The sequence below is a fragment of the Rhinatrema bivittatum genome, chromosome 9 (assembly GCF_901001135.1).
Source record: "Rhinatrema bivittatum chromosome 9, aRhiBiv1.1, whole genome shotgun sequence".
In the NCBI taxonomy this organism is placed as follows: Eukaryota; Metazoa; Chordata; class Amphibia; order Gymnophiona; family Rhinatrematidae; genus Rhinatrema; species Rhinatrema bivittatum.
This window is the reverse complement of record NC_042623.1, coordinates 42,748,518-42,766,923: the sequence shown is the minus strand read 5'-3', so window position 1 is coordinate 42,766,923 and position 18,406 is coordinate 42,748,518. Positions and strand designations below refer to the sequence as shown.

Here is an 18,406-nt window from a genome sequence, read left to right as displayed (position 1 = left end):
GCCATTAAGGTCAAGTCAATTAAGACTTTATTGCTTGTATGTATATTATGTTCTATCATTCTTAAATCCAACAAAGCTTTTGTGCCATCACAAGGCACAATCACTTTCAAAATTCTCTGGTTTTCTCCAAAAACTTGATGCCAAAAACACTGTGAATAAAATAATAAAGCTTCAAGAAAGCTTGAAGGGCATACCAATCTTGCTACAAGGGTAGACAATATGAATAAATATACCTTTATCAGTTTTATATTTAGTACAAAATTCTGATTCCTTAAATCCCATCCTATACAGTTTGACATCTGTATTCAGACACAGTCCAGATAGAAAAGTCAGCTGGATAAACATATCTGGCTAACTTTGCAGGCATATTCAATAGTGTAGCCACACTATTGAATGTAACTGCTATCTAAGCAGTTCTAAGCTAGACAAAATGATCCACATATACTTGAGAAAATATCCATGCTTTCAAAGCCTTACATTATTTTAGGTAATTTTTCTCTTTCCTGATTGTCACTGGACTCTACTCCATAATGCAAGTGTAACATAGTTGAAATCTGCTTGTTGGGTATGCTCAAGTCTAATTTTAAGTGAAGAGGGAACAACCAGAAGTTCCTGCTGAGTAGAGCACAATAAACGTGTTGGCTGGTAGGGTCTTAAAAGATTAACAAGATATGAAAGGAGTCCATTAGATAAGGCATTAAAGATCAAACATAAGAGTTTGAAGTTAATTCTACAGCTGATGGGATGCAATGCAGTTTAATCATGAGAGGAATAACGGGATCATCTATTTTGGCACCAAATATAAGTTTGGCAGCAGTATTTTGTATCAACAGTAGATATCTAATCCAAAGCAATGTGCAGCCCTGAAAAAGTGCATTACAATAATCGAGTCTAGGGAAGGTTAAAAAATAAACTGTTTCTAAATCTTTCCTATTTAAATAAAATCTGATTTGAAAAGAACACATAAGGCCTTTGAGCTGCATGTTTTAAAACATAGGATGTGATTGTTCTTATTTGCCAAAGTCAATAAATAACATTCTGTCAGAAAAATGTCTCAGATTTGGGTGATTTGGCCCATAGCATGTAATTTTGGTTGTAATACACAATTTTATTGTTTAAGAAAGGATATGTCTTTAGAAGAGGCTAACACAAGGTGCCAGTTGGCATTATGTTTGCTCATTTCTCTGCTTTATTTATACAGTGATATAACTGACTATTGCATCTCTTTGATATGTGGTGTCACACTCATTCTTTGGAGCACTTCCATTTTCATTGCTGGTAGCCATGCCCAGGCTGGATCTGTTGCTGGTAGCCATGCCCAGGCTGGATCTGCGCCTAAAGCCCCACCATTGTTTGTTGTCATCTGTGTGCAAATTGTTGCCCGTCATTTCAATCTGTGCTAACTTCTGCCGCTTTATTTCTTCTAACCACACTGGTGTAATTTGTATGTTTTGCCTAAAAACTCTGGCACACTGCTTCCGAGGTCATTCTAAGAAACAACTGTATGAATCCATATCAACCAGAGTACCTCTTTGATAGGTATCTACAATAGGAAGATAAGCAAATGGGCTATACTTATATATATCATGACAAAAATAATGAGATATTGCACGTTCTGATTGAATTGGAAGTTCACACACTTCACTATTGGGCTATTAAGTCCTAAGGGCCATGAGCATGATGTTTGTTTTAATGCAGGTTTTTTGCATAACAGTAAACAGTAAACTGAAATGCCTTGTAAATGAAAATATTGTTTTGTTGCATATTGTTTTGCTGATTTTTCAAATTCTGAGTGCTTTTTTTGTTTTCTTATAGACAACCACTGCCCTCAATACAACTACAGCTTCTGTACTGCAGTTTTCTATCGGTAAGATTTTATAGCAAATTTTGAGGTCAGCTTCAGGATTCCAGACATAATGTGTGGTTGTTTACCCATTGAAGTATACATTTTTACAGACTCCTAATCCCCTAACTTTGTATTCATGACATTGTGATGTCAAAAGTCATAACTTTGCAATCTTGTTATTTAGATGTCATAAATAACAGTGCTTTGTTATTTTTGAAATAAAACATTTTATTATAATTACTGTACATAATTGTTGAGTTAAAACATTATGAACCGAATTCATACATTCTTGTCAGTGAAATAAATAAGGTTGATTTTAAAAGCGTTGCTTGTGCAAAAATACCCGCATATGTGAGCCATGCACAAGCATCGCACATTTTAAAAAGCCACAAAATACACATGTATGTACCCATGTGCATGTGAGGAATAAGAGAGTGGAAATGGACGAGGAATGGGCATTCTGAGGTGGAGCTAAGACTTACACACGTAACTCCTGATTTTAAAAGCGAAAACTGCAGCACTCATACGCTAGATATCTGCGTAACTTTACTGCCGCTCCTGATGTGGAGCAAGTCTGTAGATCTCGGGTTTTAGGGCTTATAGGACAGGGTGAGGGGTCTGGGTCAACTTGGGGGGGGGGGGGGAGGCCTGTGGGATGAAAAACTATTAACCGGACAAACTGGTGAACTAATTGCAAAACTGGGAATGTACCTCGTGCGAGCTGTGTTCGAGTAACTAGCTGTGCTCGAGTAACGTCTTAAAATGAGTGTGTTTTAAAACATGCACGTAAGTGCGTGCACGATTAAAAATTCTAGTGCATCCTCGCTCACACGCCAATACATGCGTTTATGGGCGTATGCGCACTCATTTTAAAATCGAGCTGAATATCTTGCTAAAGTAATGTGCTATTATATTTTTTTTATAACAAGATTGGTCTAAAAGCCAGTCGTATGTGACATCAGTATAACAGAAGGGCAGAAGTGGAGAAAAATAAATAAGAGCAAATCCTTACTACAGGCTGTTAGGCTATTGACTATGAATGATTTGGCCTTAATGAAATGGCTCTTTTGAAAGTTGGTACCCATTATGGACTTAAATTCCAGATTATGTATAGGCTTATCACTAATCCTGCTTGTGATGTTGTATTTAGGATAACATTTTCACATGCTTAAGGGACTGTTTTGGTAGAATGCATTCAAATAAAATAGCTTAAAATATATTTCTTCCCTTCTGTACTGTAGTGGTGTACATTAATTTCAAAACTGGATGATAATTTGTGTCAAAGCTGAGATATAGCTAGAAGCCACTATAGAGGAAGAGTAATTTTTTAAAGGAATTTACCCCCAAAAATGGCTTGTTATAAAATTGCCTGTCAGCTATGCAGATAAACTCACTCACTTACGTTCTGTGTGCATGTAAGTCCTCCCAGACTGAGTGCAGGCATTCCTGGTGGAAGAGTTGTGGGGGAGTTTGGACCTACGCTCCTGCTTTTGAATTTTCAAATGCATGCACGCAGATTTCCTTGAAAATGTCTTGCACTCAAATTAGTAGGGAATAATTGGGTGCAGGCAGTTTTTGTAGGATAATTTTCAAAGTAAATATACATACATTAGTTTGCTTTGAAATTTGTAGTTAATTTATGCATGTATTTGCACGTATCAGCCTAACAACAAAAACAAAGTCCCATGGGCTGCTTTTTCTTACAGATTCTTTCAGCTATTTTGCCCGTCATGTGAATTTTGACTTTACTAATCAAGGAGGGGCAGATTTTCAAAGGGGTACGCATGTAAGATACGCGCGTAACCCCCAAAAACCTGCCCCAAGCTCTCCCTGCACGCACCAAGCCTATCTTGCGAACAAATCTGCGCTCTCGCTTAAGTTTAAAGATTTGCCCCGATATGAGCTCACTGGCTTCCGCGAGGAATTGGATTGGATGATCCAAGAAGCCATCGGTAAAGCACTGCAGGGCTTCCAGCCTCCATTGATGCCAATACCGGTGCCCGAGAGGTCACCGATCCGATTCCCATGGCGCTCGCACTGCTACTGGGTAGATTGGATGCGTTGCTCAGTGCCCTTCCACCGATGGAACCCAAAACACCGGTATGTCCTCTTCCTTCGATGCCGATACCTGTGTCATCAGAAGACAAAGAAACACTGTTACCCATACTGACGTCTGGAATTCTACCACCGACTCATCCATCGATGTCGCCGGTTCCATTGGTGCCACCATCGGTGCCACCATCAATGCCGTCGGTGCCTCATCGATGCCGTCGGTGCCTCCATCGATGCCATCAGTGCCACCTCCGATACCATTGATGCCTAGGCCTGGTCCTTTGGGATTAGTGCCTTTTCTCCCTTCTGAAGATCCTCAGGGAGCTGGTGATCAACCTTATGATCCTTGGACTGATGATTCTTCCCAGGATACCGATGATCTGCCTTCAGAGCCCTCCCCTCCTAAAAGAGAAGATGGTCTCCTCCAGAGGATCTGTCCTTTATTAACTTCATCAAAGAAATGTCTGAAACAATTCCATTTCAGCTTCAGACAGAAGAAGATTCAAGCCACAAGATGCTGGAAGTACTCTAATTTCTTGGTGCTCCTAAGGAAATCATGTCAATTCCCATTCATGAAATCATAATTGACCTGCTAAAGAGGAATTGGGAGCATCAGGTTCAGTTCCACCTGTCAACTGTAAGACAGATGCCACCTATCTTGTGCAGTCAGCTCCTGGGTTTCAAAGATTACAACTGGATCAACACTCTGTGGTTGTGGAATCAGCCCAGAAAAAGGCTCGACGTTCCAAACCTCATTCCTCCATACCTCCAGGAAAGGAACAAAAATCCCGAGATGCTTTTGGCAGACAGGTTTTTCATGGCTCAATACTTATATCTCGCATTGCTTCCTACCAGTTGTACATGATCCAGTATAACAGAAACCTTTTTAAGAAGATAGAGGATTTCTCACAGGTCAAACAGGATGGTAGTCCTCACATATGGGTGACATCACGGGATGGAGCCCAATCACGGAACACTTTTGTCAAAGTTTCTAGAACTTTGACTGGCACCTTCTGGGCAAGCCCAGGATGGCACTAACCCTGCAACCAGCAGGGGTCCCCCTTCAGTCTTCTTTTTTCTGCGCAGCAGTAGCCACGTGGTTTAAGGAGCTCCACAGAGATTCCTGACAGGAATTTTCCTCACAGAATTACTACAAACTTCCCCCTTTGGCATCATCATCACCTTCTCTTCCCTCCTCCACCCCCGGTATCATCATCATTTATTAATTTAACAAATCTTATATTCCGCATTTCTATTTTATGCATTATCTCTTTCCTTCCCTCTCCCCTTCCCCCTCCATCATCACCACCTTCTCTTCCCTTCTCTCTCTCTCCTGGCATCATCAGTTCTCTTCCCTCTCCATCTACCCTCTGGTATCATCATCGTCATCACCTTTTCTTCCCTCCCATCTCCTTCCACTGCCTGGCATCAGCGTCATCACCTTCATCGCCTTCCTTCTCCCTCCACCCGTCTGGCATCATACCTCCCCTCCCATTCCCTGAAATCATAACTTCCCTCCCCTCCCCCACCTCCCCATGTCCTGGAAGTGACAGAAATCTGAGCAGCGCTTACCTGATGCTGCTTCTGCCTCTGCCTCCTCTGCTGGCAGCCAGGTTTGCATAGCTGTAGTCTTGCTGTTTGCATAGCTGTAGTCTTGCCAGACCTGCTGGTCTTGTACTATTCTAATCGCAGGGGGAACCCTGCGATTAGAATAGTACAAGACCAGCAGGTCTGGCAAGACTACAGGGCCTGAGAAAACCAGCAGAGGGGGAAGAAGCAGCAACAGACAGGTGCGGCTCTTCAACCACGCCCTCTGCTGGTGGGAGGATATCCTGCTGGCGCCTCAACTTTTCTTATCAGGCTCTTCCTGTGGCACACCCTGCACTTCAACCATGGCACACCGGTTGGGAAACACTGATTTTACATACTGATGCTATTTTCTGTGGCCAAACATTGTCAATCCTCTACCTTTAAAATCTGAAATGTGTACAATTTTTTAATTAAGTATGCTTTCAAGGTGTTTTTATATACATACACAGATATTTAGGTAAGCGGAACGGGACCTGGTCTCTGAAGCAGAGATGAAATAAAGCAACCTGAATGTGAGACGGCACTGCACACAGTGCATCATCGCTGCCCGGAACAGCAGGGGCAGAATGCCACACCATCAATCCTCTTGCCCTCCATCCTCCACACTAGAGAAGCAGAGGACAATGCAAAACAAATGGAACTGTTTTACCCAATAAAACAGACTTCAAGGGTATTCTGTATGCCAAACTGTAGAGCTATGCAAACCTGGCTGCAATCTACTATATTCCGCCTAGCACGATTTTTAAGCCAATAAATAATACTCAAGCCCTGAACAGATATTCTTCTGATTAGGGATTTAAGATCACACAGCACGCTGAAAGAAAACGAAAAAAAAAAATCCACATATAGAAACTTAGAATATGAGGGTAGATGTGGACTTCAGGGCTCATCTGCTCCGCTCAGTCTGTTTCCTTTTGTATTGCTGATCTCTGGCTTTCCCTTTGCTTCTTCACAAATAAAGGACTTCTGTGCTTATCCTGTGCTTTCTTGGATCCTTTTACTGTTTTTGCCCTATTGCATCCACTGGGAAGCTGTTCCATACATCTACCACATATACAAAAAAACTTGAAACACATGCTACGAGGACTTCACTTTCTAATTAAAATTAAATACATATAGTAACAAAAGGCTCTATTTTCAGAGGATGAAGATGCCTGTTTAATCTTTAAGAAACCATATGGTCACAGTTTAGAAAATCGTCTTCAGACACACACATGCATTTGGTTGCAAATTGCGTTATCCTATATTTCTGTTTGGTGACTGTCTCTTCGGGGAGTGCATCGGAGGGCCAGTGCTATTGTATCTTGAAGGGGAAGTACCATCAACCACAAAGCATAGCAATAAAAATCTTTACCCTTTGTTTTAGATCTTTCTGGCATTTTGGTAATGTTCTGATTTGCTAATTGTCAAAAAATGTAACAATGAATGGACAGTAAAACAAATACAGGAGGGCAATTGCCTTAAGTTTCCTAGAGCTCTGAACTCTCATAATGTATAATATAGGTAGCTACCTGGGCTACTACTTTTAGCTCCTACCTTCTATCTCTTACCCTCTCCTATCCTCCCTCCCCCCTCCTCCAACCATTACTCAACCAAGTCCTACATCTCAAGTTGTAAAATCCATACTCTGAGATCCTATATTATATGAGGGAAAAAGTCCCTCTGCCTATGTTCATCTTTTGAAATATATCCATGTGGCTAGATATTAGTGACTTTTGTATATTTCATAAGCAGCTTAAAGCTTAGTTTTTCTGTAATGCATTTCAGTAGATTATTGGATTCTGTTGTATAGTACATTCTGTTGAATTTTAGCATGAACCAGATAAACAATATTATTTATTCTTTAGTATTATATGCACACTTTTTGTATATGAAATGTATATTTACTTTTGTTTTACTTATTGTAAGGCTTTTATCATGTCGTTACTTTGTTAGTTTTTATTATGTATGTATTCATTTTATATCCACAAAAATACCAAAATTGATAATCCCTTGTCCTGTAGTAATTACTTTTCAAAAACAAGAAAACAATACTGTTCTGCTCACCAATTTGTCAATCCTTACACACTATATAATAAATAAATAAATATTTGTTTTTATTTCAAAATTAATATGTATTTTGTTTCAACAGCATAAAAATGTTTTCATACTGGTGTCGGGCTTCTGAAATAATACGTTGACACTATTACCTGTTGGAAATCGAGCTGGTTCTCTGGAATATCAATTGGATATTTCCACCATTGTGTTTTGAGGAAAAAGAAGGTTTTTTGAAATAAAATTTGTACATTGTCAATATTTGGAAATAGAACTGGTTCTCTGGAATAACATCTCGATATTTCCATCATTGGGAACTGTGTTTAGAAAAAAGATGGTCTTTTGAAATAACAACTGTATTTTAAATATTTTGTGGAAAAACAACAAAAAGTCAAAAACGTTGACAAAAAACCAGGGTTCTTTAATAAATCTTGGAAGTGGTGTTTTTAATAGATTAGTATATATATATTTTTTTAAGGGGTATATATAAATATAATGAGATATATGTGTGTTAATCCAAATGTATGAAAACATTTTTATGCTGTTCAAGACCTCTCATGATCTTAAAGACCTCTATCATATCCCCCCTCAGCTGTCTCTTCTCCAAGCTGAACAGCCCTAACCTCTTCAGCCTTTCCTCATAGGGGAGCTGTTCCATCCCCTTTATCATTTTGGTTGCCCTTCTCTGTACCTTCTCCATCGCAACTATATCTTTTTTGAGATGTGGGGACCAGAATTGTACACAGTATTCAAGGTGCGGTCTCACCATGGAGCGATATAGAGGCATTATGACATTTTCCGTTTTATTAACCATTCCCTTCCTAATAATTCCTAACATTCTGTTTGCTTTTTTGACTGCTGCAGCACACTGAGCCGACGATTTTAAAGTATTATCCACTATGATGTTGCTGGCTGATTTTATTATACTCAAACTAATATTCATCAGTTTTGTATTGAATTCGTAAATAAATTAATGTTGTTAAAAAATGGGCTACCAAATAGTTAAATTAATAGACTGGGAACCAAGTGACCTAGGCTAAAATCTTGTTTCTGCCATTGACATGTGCTGTGACCTTGGACAAGTCACCTTATACTCACATGGACTGTAGGCTGTCTAGGGAAGGGACTCATTCTACTTGTATATAAGTTGTTATAAAGCTTTCAGGTTTAGGATGCCGTATAAAAGTACAAAAAAAATAAAAATAAAAAGTTTGGGACAATAGATGTTTAGCTAATGAAGTAGAGAAACTTTGAGCAGATGGATATCAAAAATTATAAATTGCCTTTTTTTATATGCAGCTTTTGTGCTTAGTAAGCAAAGCCCTGCTTTGTTACTGAAAGATATATCGCTGATAGGTACTTTACAATCAGTTTTCTGGTAGAAACGGAGCTTTGCAATATAAATGTCTTGAGCATTTTGCAGAATTAGCAAAACAGAACTGGATGAATGCATTGAATATGATTGAGTACTAGGCTGTCAGACTACTGTCTTTATACATTGCCAGAACTGTAATGTTCAGAATGCACTTTAAATACAATCTGAGAAAACCAGGACATGATTCTACTTTTTTTGGGGAGGGGGGGCCAGCAATTTCCTCATTTGGGCTTCTATCTCAGCTGGAACTGGCCTCTGTTGGACTTCAGTGCCATGAGCTTTCATTTGCAACTACCTTGGGGTTCTACCCCTATTTTATATCTTCTTTCAATTCACGTAGCCCAGTCTTTGCCATTGCAGCTATGGTCTTCACCTGGGGGCCATGCATCATGGCCTCCTTCTAGAGCCCTGCAGTCCTTCTAGAGCCTATTTTATATCTCCTTTCAACTCACGTAGCCGAATCTTTGCCATTGCAGCTATGGTCTTCACCTGGGGGCCATGCATCAGGGCCTCCTTCTAGAGCCCTGCAGTCGTTGTCCCTAATCCAGCCACTAAGTGTCACCATTGTGAGATGACTGGGACTCTTTTCTCTTCTTCCCTTCCCTCCCTCCAACATTTTCCTCTCTGTGCAGTAGCTTTCAGCACTTAACCTTCACAGCATCCCCAAGCAACCTGGTAAGTGAAAGACCTGGCTCAGATATTGAGGCCAGGCTCTTTGGATGGCAGTTTGCGATACTTAGTCACTAGGCTGGCTCCTTATTCAGCTTTTTATAGGATGAACAAATAGTGGGCCCCTCATATGCAACAAAAGACAGGTGAAAGAATTATTGATGTTCTTAATTTTTCTTTTGTGCCTCAAATGAGAGCTTCCCCGAATTCCCAGAAAACACTCTACTCATAGCAAACCTTGGGCAAAAAAAATGGAGAAAAAGATGTGGGTGAAATCACTGGCATGAGGAAAACCCATTTGTGTCCACAGGATTAGAAAGTAATTTCTTAAATTGTAGTTCTGTATGTCCAGGATAAGGAACATACACTTGAAAAAATGGACCAGCCAGGCTAGACCAGTCCAAAATAAACATTGCATCTAGGAGTTTTTTTGAACCCTAAATCTAAGGATATGTTAATGCCACAAAAACAAGGACAAGTGTATGAGATAACCGGCACAAAACTGGCAGAAACATTTTTAGGTGCATAGAGAGTACCCTGCCAGGCCCTTGTGACCTGGATTGACCATTGCTGGAAACAAAGTACTGGGCTTCAGGGAACCCTTTGTGTAACCCAGTACAGCAGTTAAGTTCTCTTGTTCTTAAACCACTACTCTGACTCCTGCAAAGTACAAAGTGATAAAGAAGAGGAGAGATGAAAAAGCCAATGAAAAATAAAAAATAGGACTTACATGAAATCCCTTCTTATGGACAAATTAAAGTGAACTTTAAGAGCCTGGCATGCACATCAATTAAGGGATGCGCACAGAAGTCCGGCTCGCATGCGGCAACCGTATTTTTAAAAAGTGCCCAGGTACATGCGTAAATCTCACCGCGCACACATCTCAAAAATTTCCAAAAGGGGTAGGGTATGGTCTGGTTTGGGCAGGACATGGGGTGTTTCGGGGCCTGGCCAAGAGATGTGCACATAAATAGTTATGTGTCCCGGCACATGTGCATGCACTGAGAACCCCTGCCACTTAACTTTACCTGTGCTATGGATGAAGTGAAAGTTATAAAGTAAAAGGATTGGGCCATTTCTGAGAGGGTAACTGAGGGGAGTGCAGGCTAAAACTGGGGAGGGGGGGTGGCAGGTTGGAGGACCTGGCTGTTAACTGAGCGAACTGGAGGATGAACTGGTAAACTGCCAATGGCATGGGCTCGCGCCCATGCGTGCAATGGCGCGGAATTTGGCAATGGCATGGAATTTGCGCACCCATTCGTGTGCCTGTTTAAAATCAGGCACACGCACATTATAAAATGGACACGTCTCTGGGCACGAGCCAACGCACACACTCCAACGCGCACCCACATGCTGGTTTGAATGTTACGTAATTATAACATGTTTTTTTTTATACATTTTTTTATTTCTTTATTGTTTATTGTAATGTGCTTTGTGCCCAGGTACCATAGATCAGTTTTGCTGATGAAATATAGCAGGATTTAGAAAATTAATAAAATATAATGAAATTGAAGAGAACGAAAGGTTAGAGAATTAATAATGCGTAAAATGTTGAGTCCTCCATTAGACAGCAGAAGAGACAAAGACCTTGAACCTCTGACTAACGCAGAAATAAGTTTTAGGATACCAAGCAGTAGACCAGGTTAAGACAGCAGAAGTGACTCCCAGGTGAAACGAGGAGAACTTAAGAGGGCAATCTTTAAAGGGATTTACTAGGGTAGCTAAGAATTTGTGCTGGTAAAGCCCTGAAAATTCCCTCCCCTCAGCTGCTAAATTTGCAGCCAAATTTCATAAGATGGATAGATTTAGCTACAGGAAAAAAAACATCATTTTTGGATCAGGAGGAAGTGGAGTGAGAGAGTGCATGTGCGGGGATTCGATTTTTAACTCCCTATGCATACTTTTCCTGTGCAATCTTTGTATTGAGTCAAACATTCATAACATCTATACAACTGTGAGATGCCCAAGGACATGTTCACTTTGCACCCCCCAGGCTTTAAGATAAGTATATAATAACATACCCTCCACAATCCCCCCCCCCTCCTTTCCCCTCTATCCATAATAGCCCACAAGACCACAATGAGAAATGCCTAACATTGCAATTTGTTTAAAAAATACTATAAAGTTTCTCTCCTATAAATTCTATCGTTAGATCATTCAAAATCAAACTTCAAGCTCAGGGCGATAAGGATTGCAGATAAGAGTCCCATATGTGAAAAAAAGATTCAATGCTTCCTTATCAGGTCCATTTGTTCAGCATATTTTTCCATGCTACTCATCTGATGCACCATATTTTTGAGTTGCCCTAGAGTGGGCACCTCCCAAGCCAGCCATTTTTGCAATATACCTTTTTTTTTGCCAACAATAAGACCCTTTCTGCCCCTCAATCTTACATAATCTTGTTTTAAATGTATAGGTCTGCAATCATCAAATAAAAGAATTTTTGCTTCTAAAGCAAGCGTCGCTCCCGTTACCTCTGTTATGGATCCTTGCACTTGTCTCCAGTATTGCTGTATGAAAGAACAGCTCTAGAAGCCAGGGACCTAGTGTGCCTACCTCTCATCTACATTTCAGACAGGCACTGGAGTCAGTTAGATTATAACCATGCATTTGCTTTTGGGAACGGTACGTCCTTAGAAGAAACTTGAGTCGAGAATCAGGCAGTGGTGGCTTTCCCGTGTCGCACCTGATCAGATCTGAAAGCACACCAGTGCCCTATGGCACACTGGATGGGAAACACTGGAACACATCTTGCAAAATCTGAAGTGAATGGGGTCTAGGAGTGTGTAACGAGAGAGAGAGAATGCTGGAGCCCTATGGAGAGCTAATATAAGAGAAATCTGGGGATAAGGGAGCCATCCATAAAAGATTAGTCAAGGGACAGCAGCTTCTTTAAAGCAAAAGCAGGAACACGGCCAGAATGGTGAGATGAGTTAAACAGACAAGAGACAAATGGTAGAGCATGGAAAAAGTGGACCTCGTGGATGGTGCTGAGTTGGGACTATTTAAAGAAATCCATGATGTCAGGGTTGGATATCAGCTGGTACAAAAAGAACAAAACAAAAATACATACTGTAATTTCAGTTACTATATACACACATTCACTTTAAGAACTGCAGAGGAACAGAAGCCCTGGGCGGGCAATAGTTCATAGAACTATCTGATTTCTGTACTCATCTATGGCAGATGAAAAGTTGGGGTTACCTTTGCAGTCCCCGCTTTTTGGATGTGAAACCCACTGTGGTTTCTAATGTGTGTTCCTGTAACGTATGCCTAAAAGTATATTTCAGTAAACAAAAATGATAAAAACTTGTTTTTAAAAGAGAGTGTTATATTTCTCTTACATTCCAGAATTTTTATTTTTCCCTCAGCTTACGTCTGGGTGATGTGGGTTTTTTTTTTTTTCTTTTCAAAATAACTATTCATAATTCATGCTTTCCTTGTTTAATGGCTTGAATAATTCTTGTGCACGAAGCTGCAGAAAGATGGTAAATCTTTTACGGTGTAAGCCAATAAAAAGAACGCAAAAGATATTGATTATTTTGTACAGAATATTTAGGTTTTGTATCAGCAGGACCTGTGTGTTTATGATCATAGGGTGACCCAAGTCATTTATTTTGCCCTCCCTTGGGAAATCTACAGTGGATTATGTGGCGGTGCAGTGATTTATTATTTTTACATTATTCCTGACTCGGAAAGCATGCATGCATTTCATGTTTACCCTCAGCAACAGATCACAAGGAGTTACATCATCAATCAAGGGATTTTGGCACCAGGTTAACAGAGTTATGGTTCATGAAGGCTAATTTATACTTCTATTGCATTTATAATTTTTCTTTTTTTAAATGTTGTTCTTCTAATAGGTTCGGGCACATGCCGCTTCAGCTACTCAGACCCCAGCATCATTGTCTCCTACGCCAAGAATAATACTGTCAACTGGATCCAGCTTGAGAAAATGAGGTCTGCAATAACAGTGAGATTTTTCATGCTGCTGTCTGTTGAGTTTTTCCTCCACCTCTAACATTCATCAAGCTAATTTCTTTCTTCGTCCTTTTGTTCATATTTTGGTTAGATTATTTTGAAGAATTTTGCGTGCCATCCCTTCTAAAATGTCACTTTTGCATTCTGTTTGGTGAAGGAAAAAAAAAATCTGAATCTGCTATGTGATTAAAAATAAAAATCTCATTATGCCATGAGGGCATTAGGGCTGGTAAGAGTTCAAACCAGTCAGCAAGTATGGGGCTTTTATGGACTTGTCCAATGGCCCTTTAGCAGTGCTGTGCAGTGCCAGGATGGAGACCTGAATTTGATCTCTAAATCAGGCCTCTGCTAAATCTTCCTCAAAGCATATTCCTTTCTCGAGGCAAGCTTTAAGTTTTGGACAAAGTATGGCAAAAAAAAAAAAAAAGCTAAAAGACTACAACTAGTGAATGTGTGTACAAGTTTGAACCAATACATTATGGGCCAGATTTTCAAAGGGGTACGCGCGTAAGATATGCGCGTACCCCCCCGAAAACCTGCCCGGAGTTCCCCCTGCGCGTGCCGAGCCTATGTTGAGTAGGCTCGGCGGCGCGCATAAGTCCCGGGGCTTTCCAGGGGGGGCATGTCGGGCTACTTGTCCCGGCGGCACGTCATTTAGGGGCGGGACCACAGGCGTGGTTCCAGCCAGGAAGCGTTTTGGGGGCTTGTCCGAGGCCTCCAAAATGGCTCCTGGGCCTGGGAATCGCGCGCCGGCGGCCTGCCCAGCACGCACAAGTTACGCCTGACTTGGGCAGGCGTAGCTTGTGCAACAAAGGTAGGGGGGGTTAGGGAGGGGAAGGGAGGGGAAGGTGCGGGGGAGGTGGAAGGAAAGTTCCCTCCGAGGCTGCGCAGCTTGGCGTGCAGAGGCTGCCGATTTTGCACAGCCTTGTGCGCACCGATCCTGGATTTTAACAGATACGCACGGCTACGTGCGTATCTATTAAAATCCCGGGTACTCTGGTGCACGAACAAAAGTACGCATGTGCGCAAATTTGTAAATCTACCCCTATTTGCCCAATGATTTAACTTCCTGCATCTTCTAGAAAATGTAGTCATTCCACTGTTTGGGTGGTTTGGCCACATCCAGGGGTACTACGGGTCCGGGTCCAGTCCAGATGGGGAGAAAGAATGATCTTTCGGAGCCCTTAAGGCTGTCGATCACAATCTCAGTCACAAAATCGCACCCTAGTTCTAGGATTTTCAGAAAGTGCCAGATTGTCCAGAAAAGGAGAAAGGAAGTCAGAACCAATAAAAGGGATAGAAACCAAACTTCAGACCAGTGTTCATCTATCCAGTTTGTCCCCTGAGGCTGAAGGAAAAAAATCACCAGGAGTCCAAAAGTGGTATTCAAAAGAAAGTCTTTACTGCAACTTAAAGAAAGGTATCCAGGCCAAAATCACAAAAATAAAAATCCGCAATGACCAAATCACCAGGACAAAACAGATGGTTTCCTTGTCCACTCACTTCCTTCTCACTTCTCTCCCTGCTCTTGCACCTTCATCCATAGAATATATATCCTCACCAGTGAAGGTGGGTTAACTAGAATGAAGCTCCAGCATAAAAACTGGTCCGATGGGAAAATATCCCCAAGCACAACAGATAGAAATATTACAAAAAAAAACCAACAACCCCAAATTGGGTCAAAACTGGTAAACTGTAATCCAGCTGCAAAATCTGCAAGTCTCTTGAGTTCTTAGCTCAAAAGTCCTTCCCTCACCCACAGTTACCAGTTACCTGGGCAAAAATATTTCTGATCCTGTCCTTTGGGATACTGGGGATATGTCCTTCCCTCTGACCCTGGTTAATCAATCCAAAAAAATCTCTTGCTTGAAAACTCTTGTTTGACTGCTTGAATTGCCTTTTCAGATCCTGGGGGAATCTCCAGCTCTCCAACCAATTTGCCTTGAGATCCTGGGGGAATTTATTTAAAAAGATTTTTTTTTTATACCTGAGCTCATAACATCGCATCAGTTTACAGAATATACCATACATAATTAAAATATCTAAGTATATACAACATACCATACAACACAAGAAAGACCAAAACATACATAATCAGCCATATAATGTCATCTGCTGGGGGCAATTCATCTATCATTCGTCCTAGGGATGCTATGCTTTCAAATGCAACTTCTTCGATGTATAACCAGGGTTTTTACACCTTTTTTGAACAGTTTTGAATCACTCCGCATTCTAAGCTGCTCTGGCAGGGTATTCCATAGGGCAGGACCGGCTATGGAGAATGCTCTCTCTCTCTCTTACCTCACCAATATGTGCCAGACAATATGTGCCAAACCACCAAGAGCCCTTTATTTTGTGATCTTAATGTACGCGTAGGAGCATAACTACGTAACATGGTGCCCTCCCATAGGATATTTGTAGCATGAATCAATTTATATATTAGAATTTAACGTTTTATACTTGATTCTAGCTCTAATCGGCAGCCAATGAAAGGTGGCAAGAGCCGGGGTAATATGGTTATATTTTATATTACCAGAAAGAAGTCTCGCTGCCGAGTTCTGTGGCAATTGGAGAGGATGCAGGGTGGAACTAGGCAGACCTAATAATAAGAAGTTGCAGTAAGCAGTTCCTGCAAAGATCAGTGTTTGTAGAACCGTTCTGAAGTCTTATAAGGATAGAATTGGTTTTAAATGTTTTAATATACGAAGTTTCAAGTATCTGGTATGAATTATGTTTTTGATGTGAGTTTTCATGGATAGATTAGACTCAAGAATAACTCCCAGGTCACAAACTGTTTTTGTGATTGGGAATGGTGGTGTTTACCTAAAACAATTTTATATTCTCAGGTGTGTTCTTAGTCCGAGATAAGAATGCAATCTCTGGTTTTTGAAACGTTTAGCGATAAATGATTATGAAGCATCCATTTATCAATGGTGGCTAAATACATTTTTAGATAGTCCAATGTATTTTCTATGGACTCCTTTATGGGTATAAAAAACTAGATGATATCAGCGTGAATGAAAAAAACTAAGTCCTAAGCCCACCAACAATTTGCAGAGTGGAATCAAGTAAAGATTAAACAGTATTGCTGAAAGGGCTGATCCCTGCAGGAGGCTAATCTTAGGGCTGGATTTTAAGAATTACGCGCGGGAGTAGATTTGTGAGCGCAACCCGGCATGCACAAATCTACGCCCAATTTTATAACATGCGTGCGCAGCCGTGCGCATGATATAAAATCCAGGGTTGGCGCACGCAAGCGGGTGCACACTTGTGCACCTTGCACGCGCCAAGCCCTAGGGGAGCCCCGAAGGCTTTTCCCGTTCCCTCCGAGGCCGCTCTGAAATCGGAGCGGCCTCTGAGGGAACTTTCCTTCCACCCTCCACCTTTCCCTCCCTTCCCCTATCTAACCCGCCCCCCATCCCCACCTTTATCTTTTTTTATTTACGCCTGCCTCTGGGTATGTGTAGGTTGAACGCACCAGCCAAGTGCCGGTGCATGATCCCCCAGCACAATCACTGTGCTTGAGGCCTTGGTCCTGCCCCTGCCCCACCCCCGGACCATCCCGCCCCGCCCACTCCCCACCCCTTTTTTCAAACCCCGGGACATATGCGCATCCCGGGGCTTGCGCGCGTCACCAGGCCTATGCAAAATAGGCTCGGTGCGCAGAAGCAGGTTTTAAAGAATTACGCGCATAACCCTTTTAAAATCTGCCCTTTAATGTTTTTCCACACAGAGAAATTTCCTTTGACACAAATTTGAAATGATCTTTCACTCAGATATGAACTGAACCAATTAAGGATGGTTCCTGAGATACTAAATTCTTTCAAAAGACCAATCAATATGCTGTGCTGAATGGTATCGAAGGTGGTGGAGACATCAAGTAAGATCAAAAGATAGTCTTGTCCGCCATCAAAACCATGCCAGATTGTATCCAATGTAGATAAAAGGAGTGTTTCAGTGCTACTATTCTTTCTAAAACCATATTGATTTGGGAACAATATGTTGGCATCTTCTAAATAATCTGTCAGTTGACAGAGAACAAACGATTCGATGAGTTTTGAAAGGCATGATAAATTAGAGATTGGTCAATAACCGGTTAGCATGCTAGGATCCAACTTCTGATTTTTTAGAATGGGTCTGACAATCGCTTTCTTAACATCCCGAGAGAAAATTCCCTCTGACAATGATAGATTTACCAGCTTGGATTGAAAGGGAGAAATGTCTTCCCCCAACTAATTTTAGTGAACCAGTGGCAATTGGGTTAAGCATACAAACGGCTGGATTGAGCTTAGAGATGACCTGTTGAACCTCGCTAGCCGAGATGTCAGTAAAATTTCCCAAACAGTTAGTGTGGATCACACAAAAAGGCACGCAGCACAGTAGAGGGTGTGAAACCAATCACTGATGCTGTTCCATGTAGAATAAGGTGACAAAACTTCAAAACAACAGCTTTATTTGAACAGCTTCAGAAAAGTGTACAAGTACAGTCCCCCAACACGGCCGTGTTTCGCCGTAAGGGCTACATCGGGAGGGACTCCAAGGAGCGGTTTCCAAATGATTATCTAAACAAAAATGTAAAATCTAAATAAAAACAGTAGCAAGTATAACGGCTAGCAAAAGACAACAAAAGAATAAACAAAAGGAAGTACATACCCAAAAGAGTAAATGCTGAATGTCTAAATATGTAAATTTTTATATTTTTAAGTAGGAGGAATCCTGCAAAAGATTAATAAGAGAATAGTAAAAAAAAAAAAAAAAAAACGGAGAGTGAAATCTGTATTGAATACAAAGATGCTACAATAATGGAGCAAAGCACTGACATACCACATATAAATTCACATATCCAATAAAGAACTGCA

The 18,406-nt window shown here is 41.0% G+C and overlaps 1 protein-coding gene across 1 annotated transcript in view; it reads left to right on the top strand.

The window, feature by feature from the left end:
• Positions 1-18,406, top strand: part of RELN (reelin) — a 699,179-nt gene that overhangs the window by 303,191 nt on the left and 377,582 nt on the right. Inside the window, exons 8-9 of the mRNA XM_029615599.1 lie at positions 1,816-1,867; positions 13,430-13,526. Of these exons, the coding sequence (XP_029471459.1) occupies positions 1,816-1,867; positions 13,430-13,526 (149 nt within the window). The remainder of the gene's footprint in view (positions 1-1,815; positions 1,868-13,429; positions 13,527-18,406) is intronic.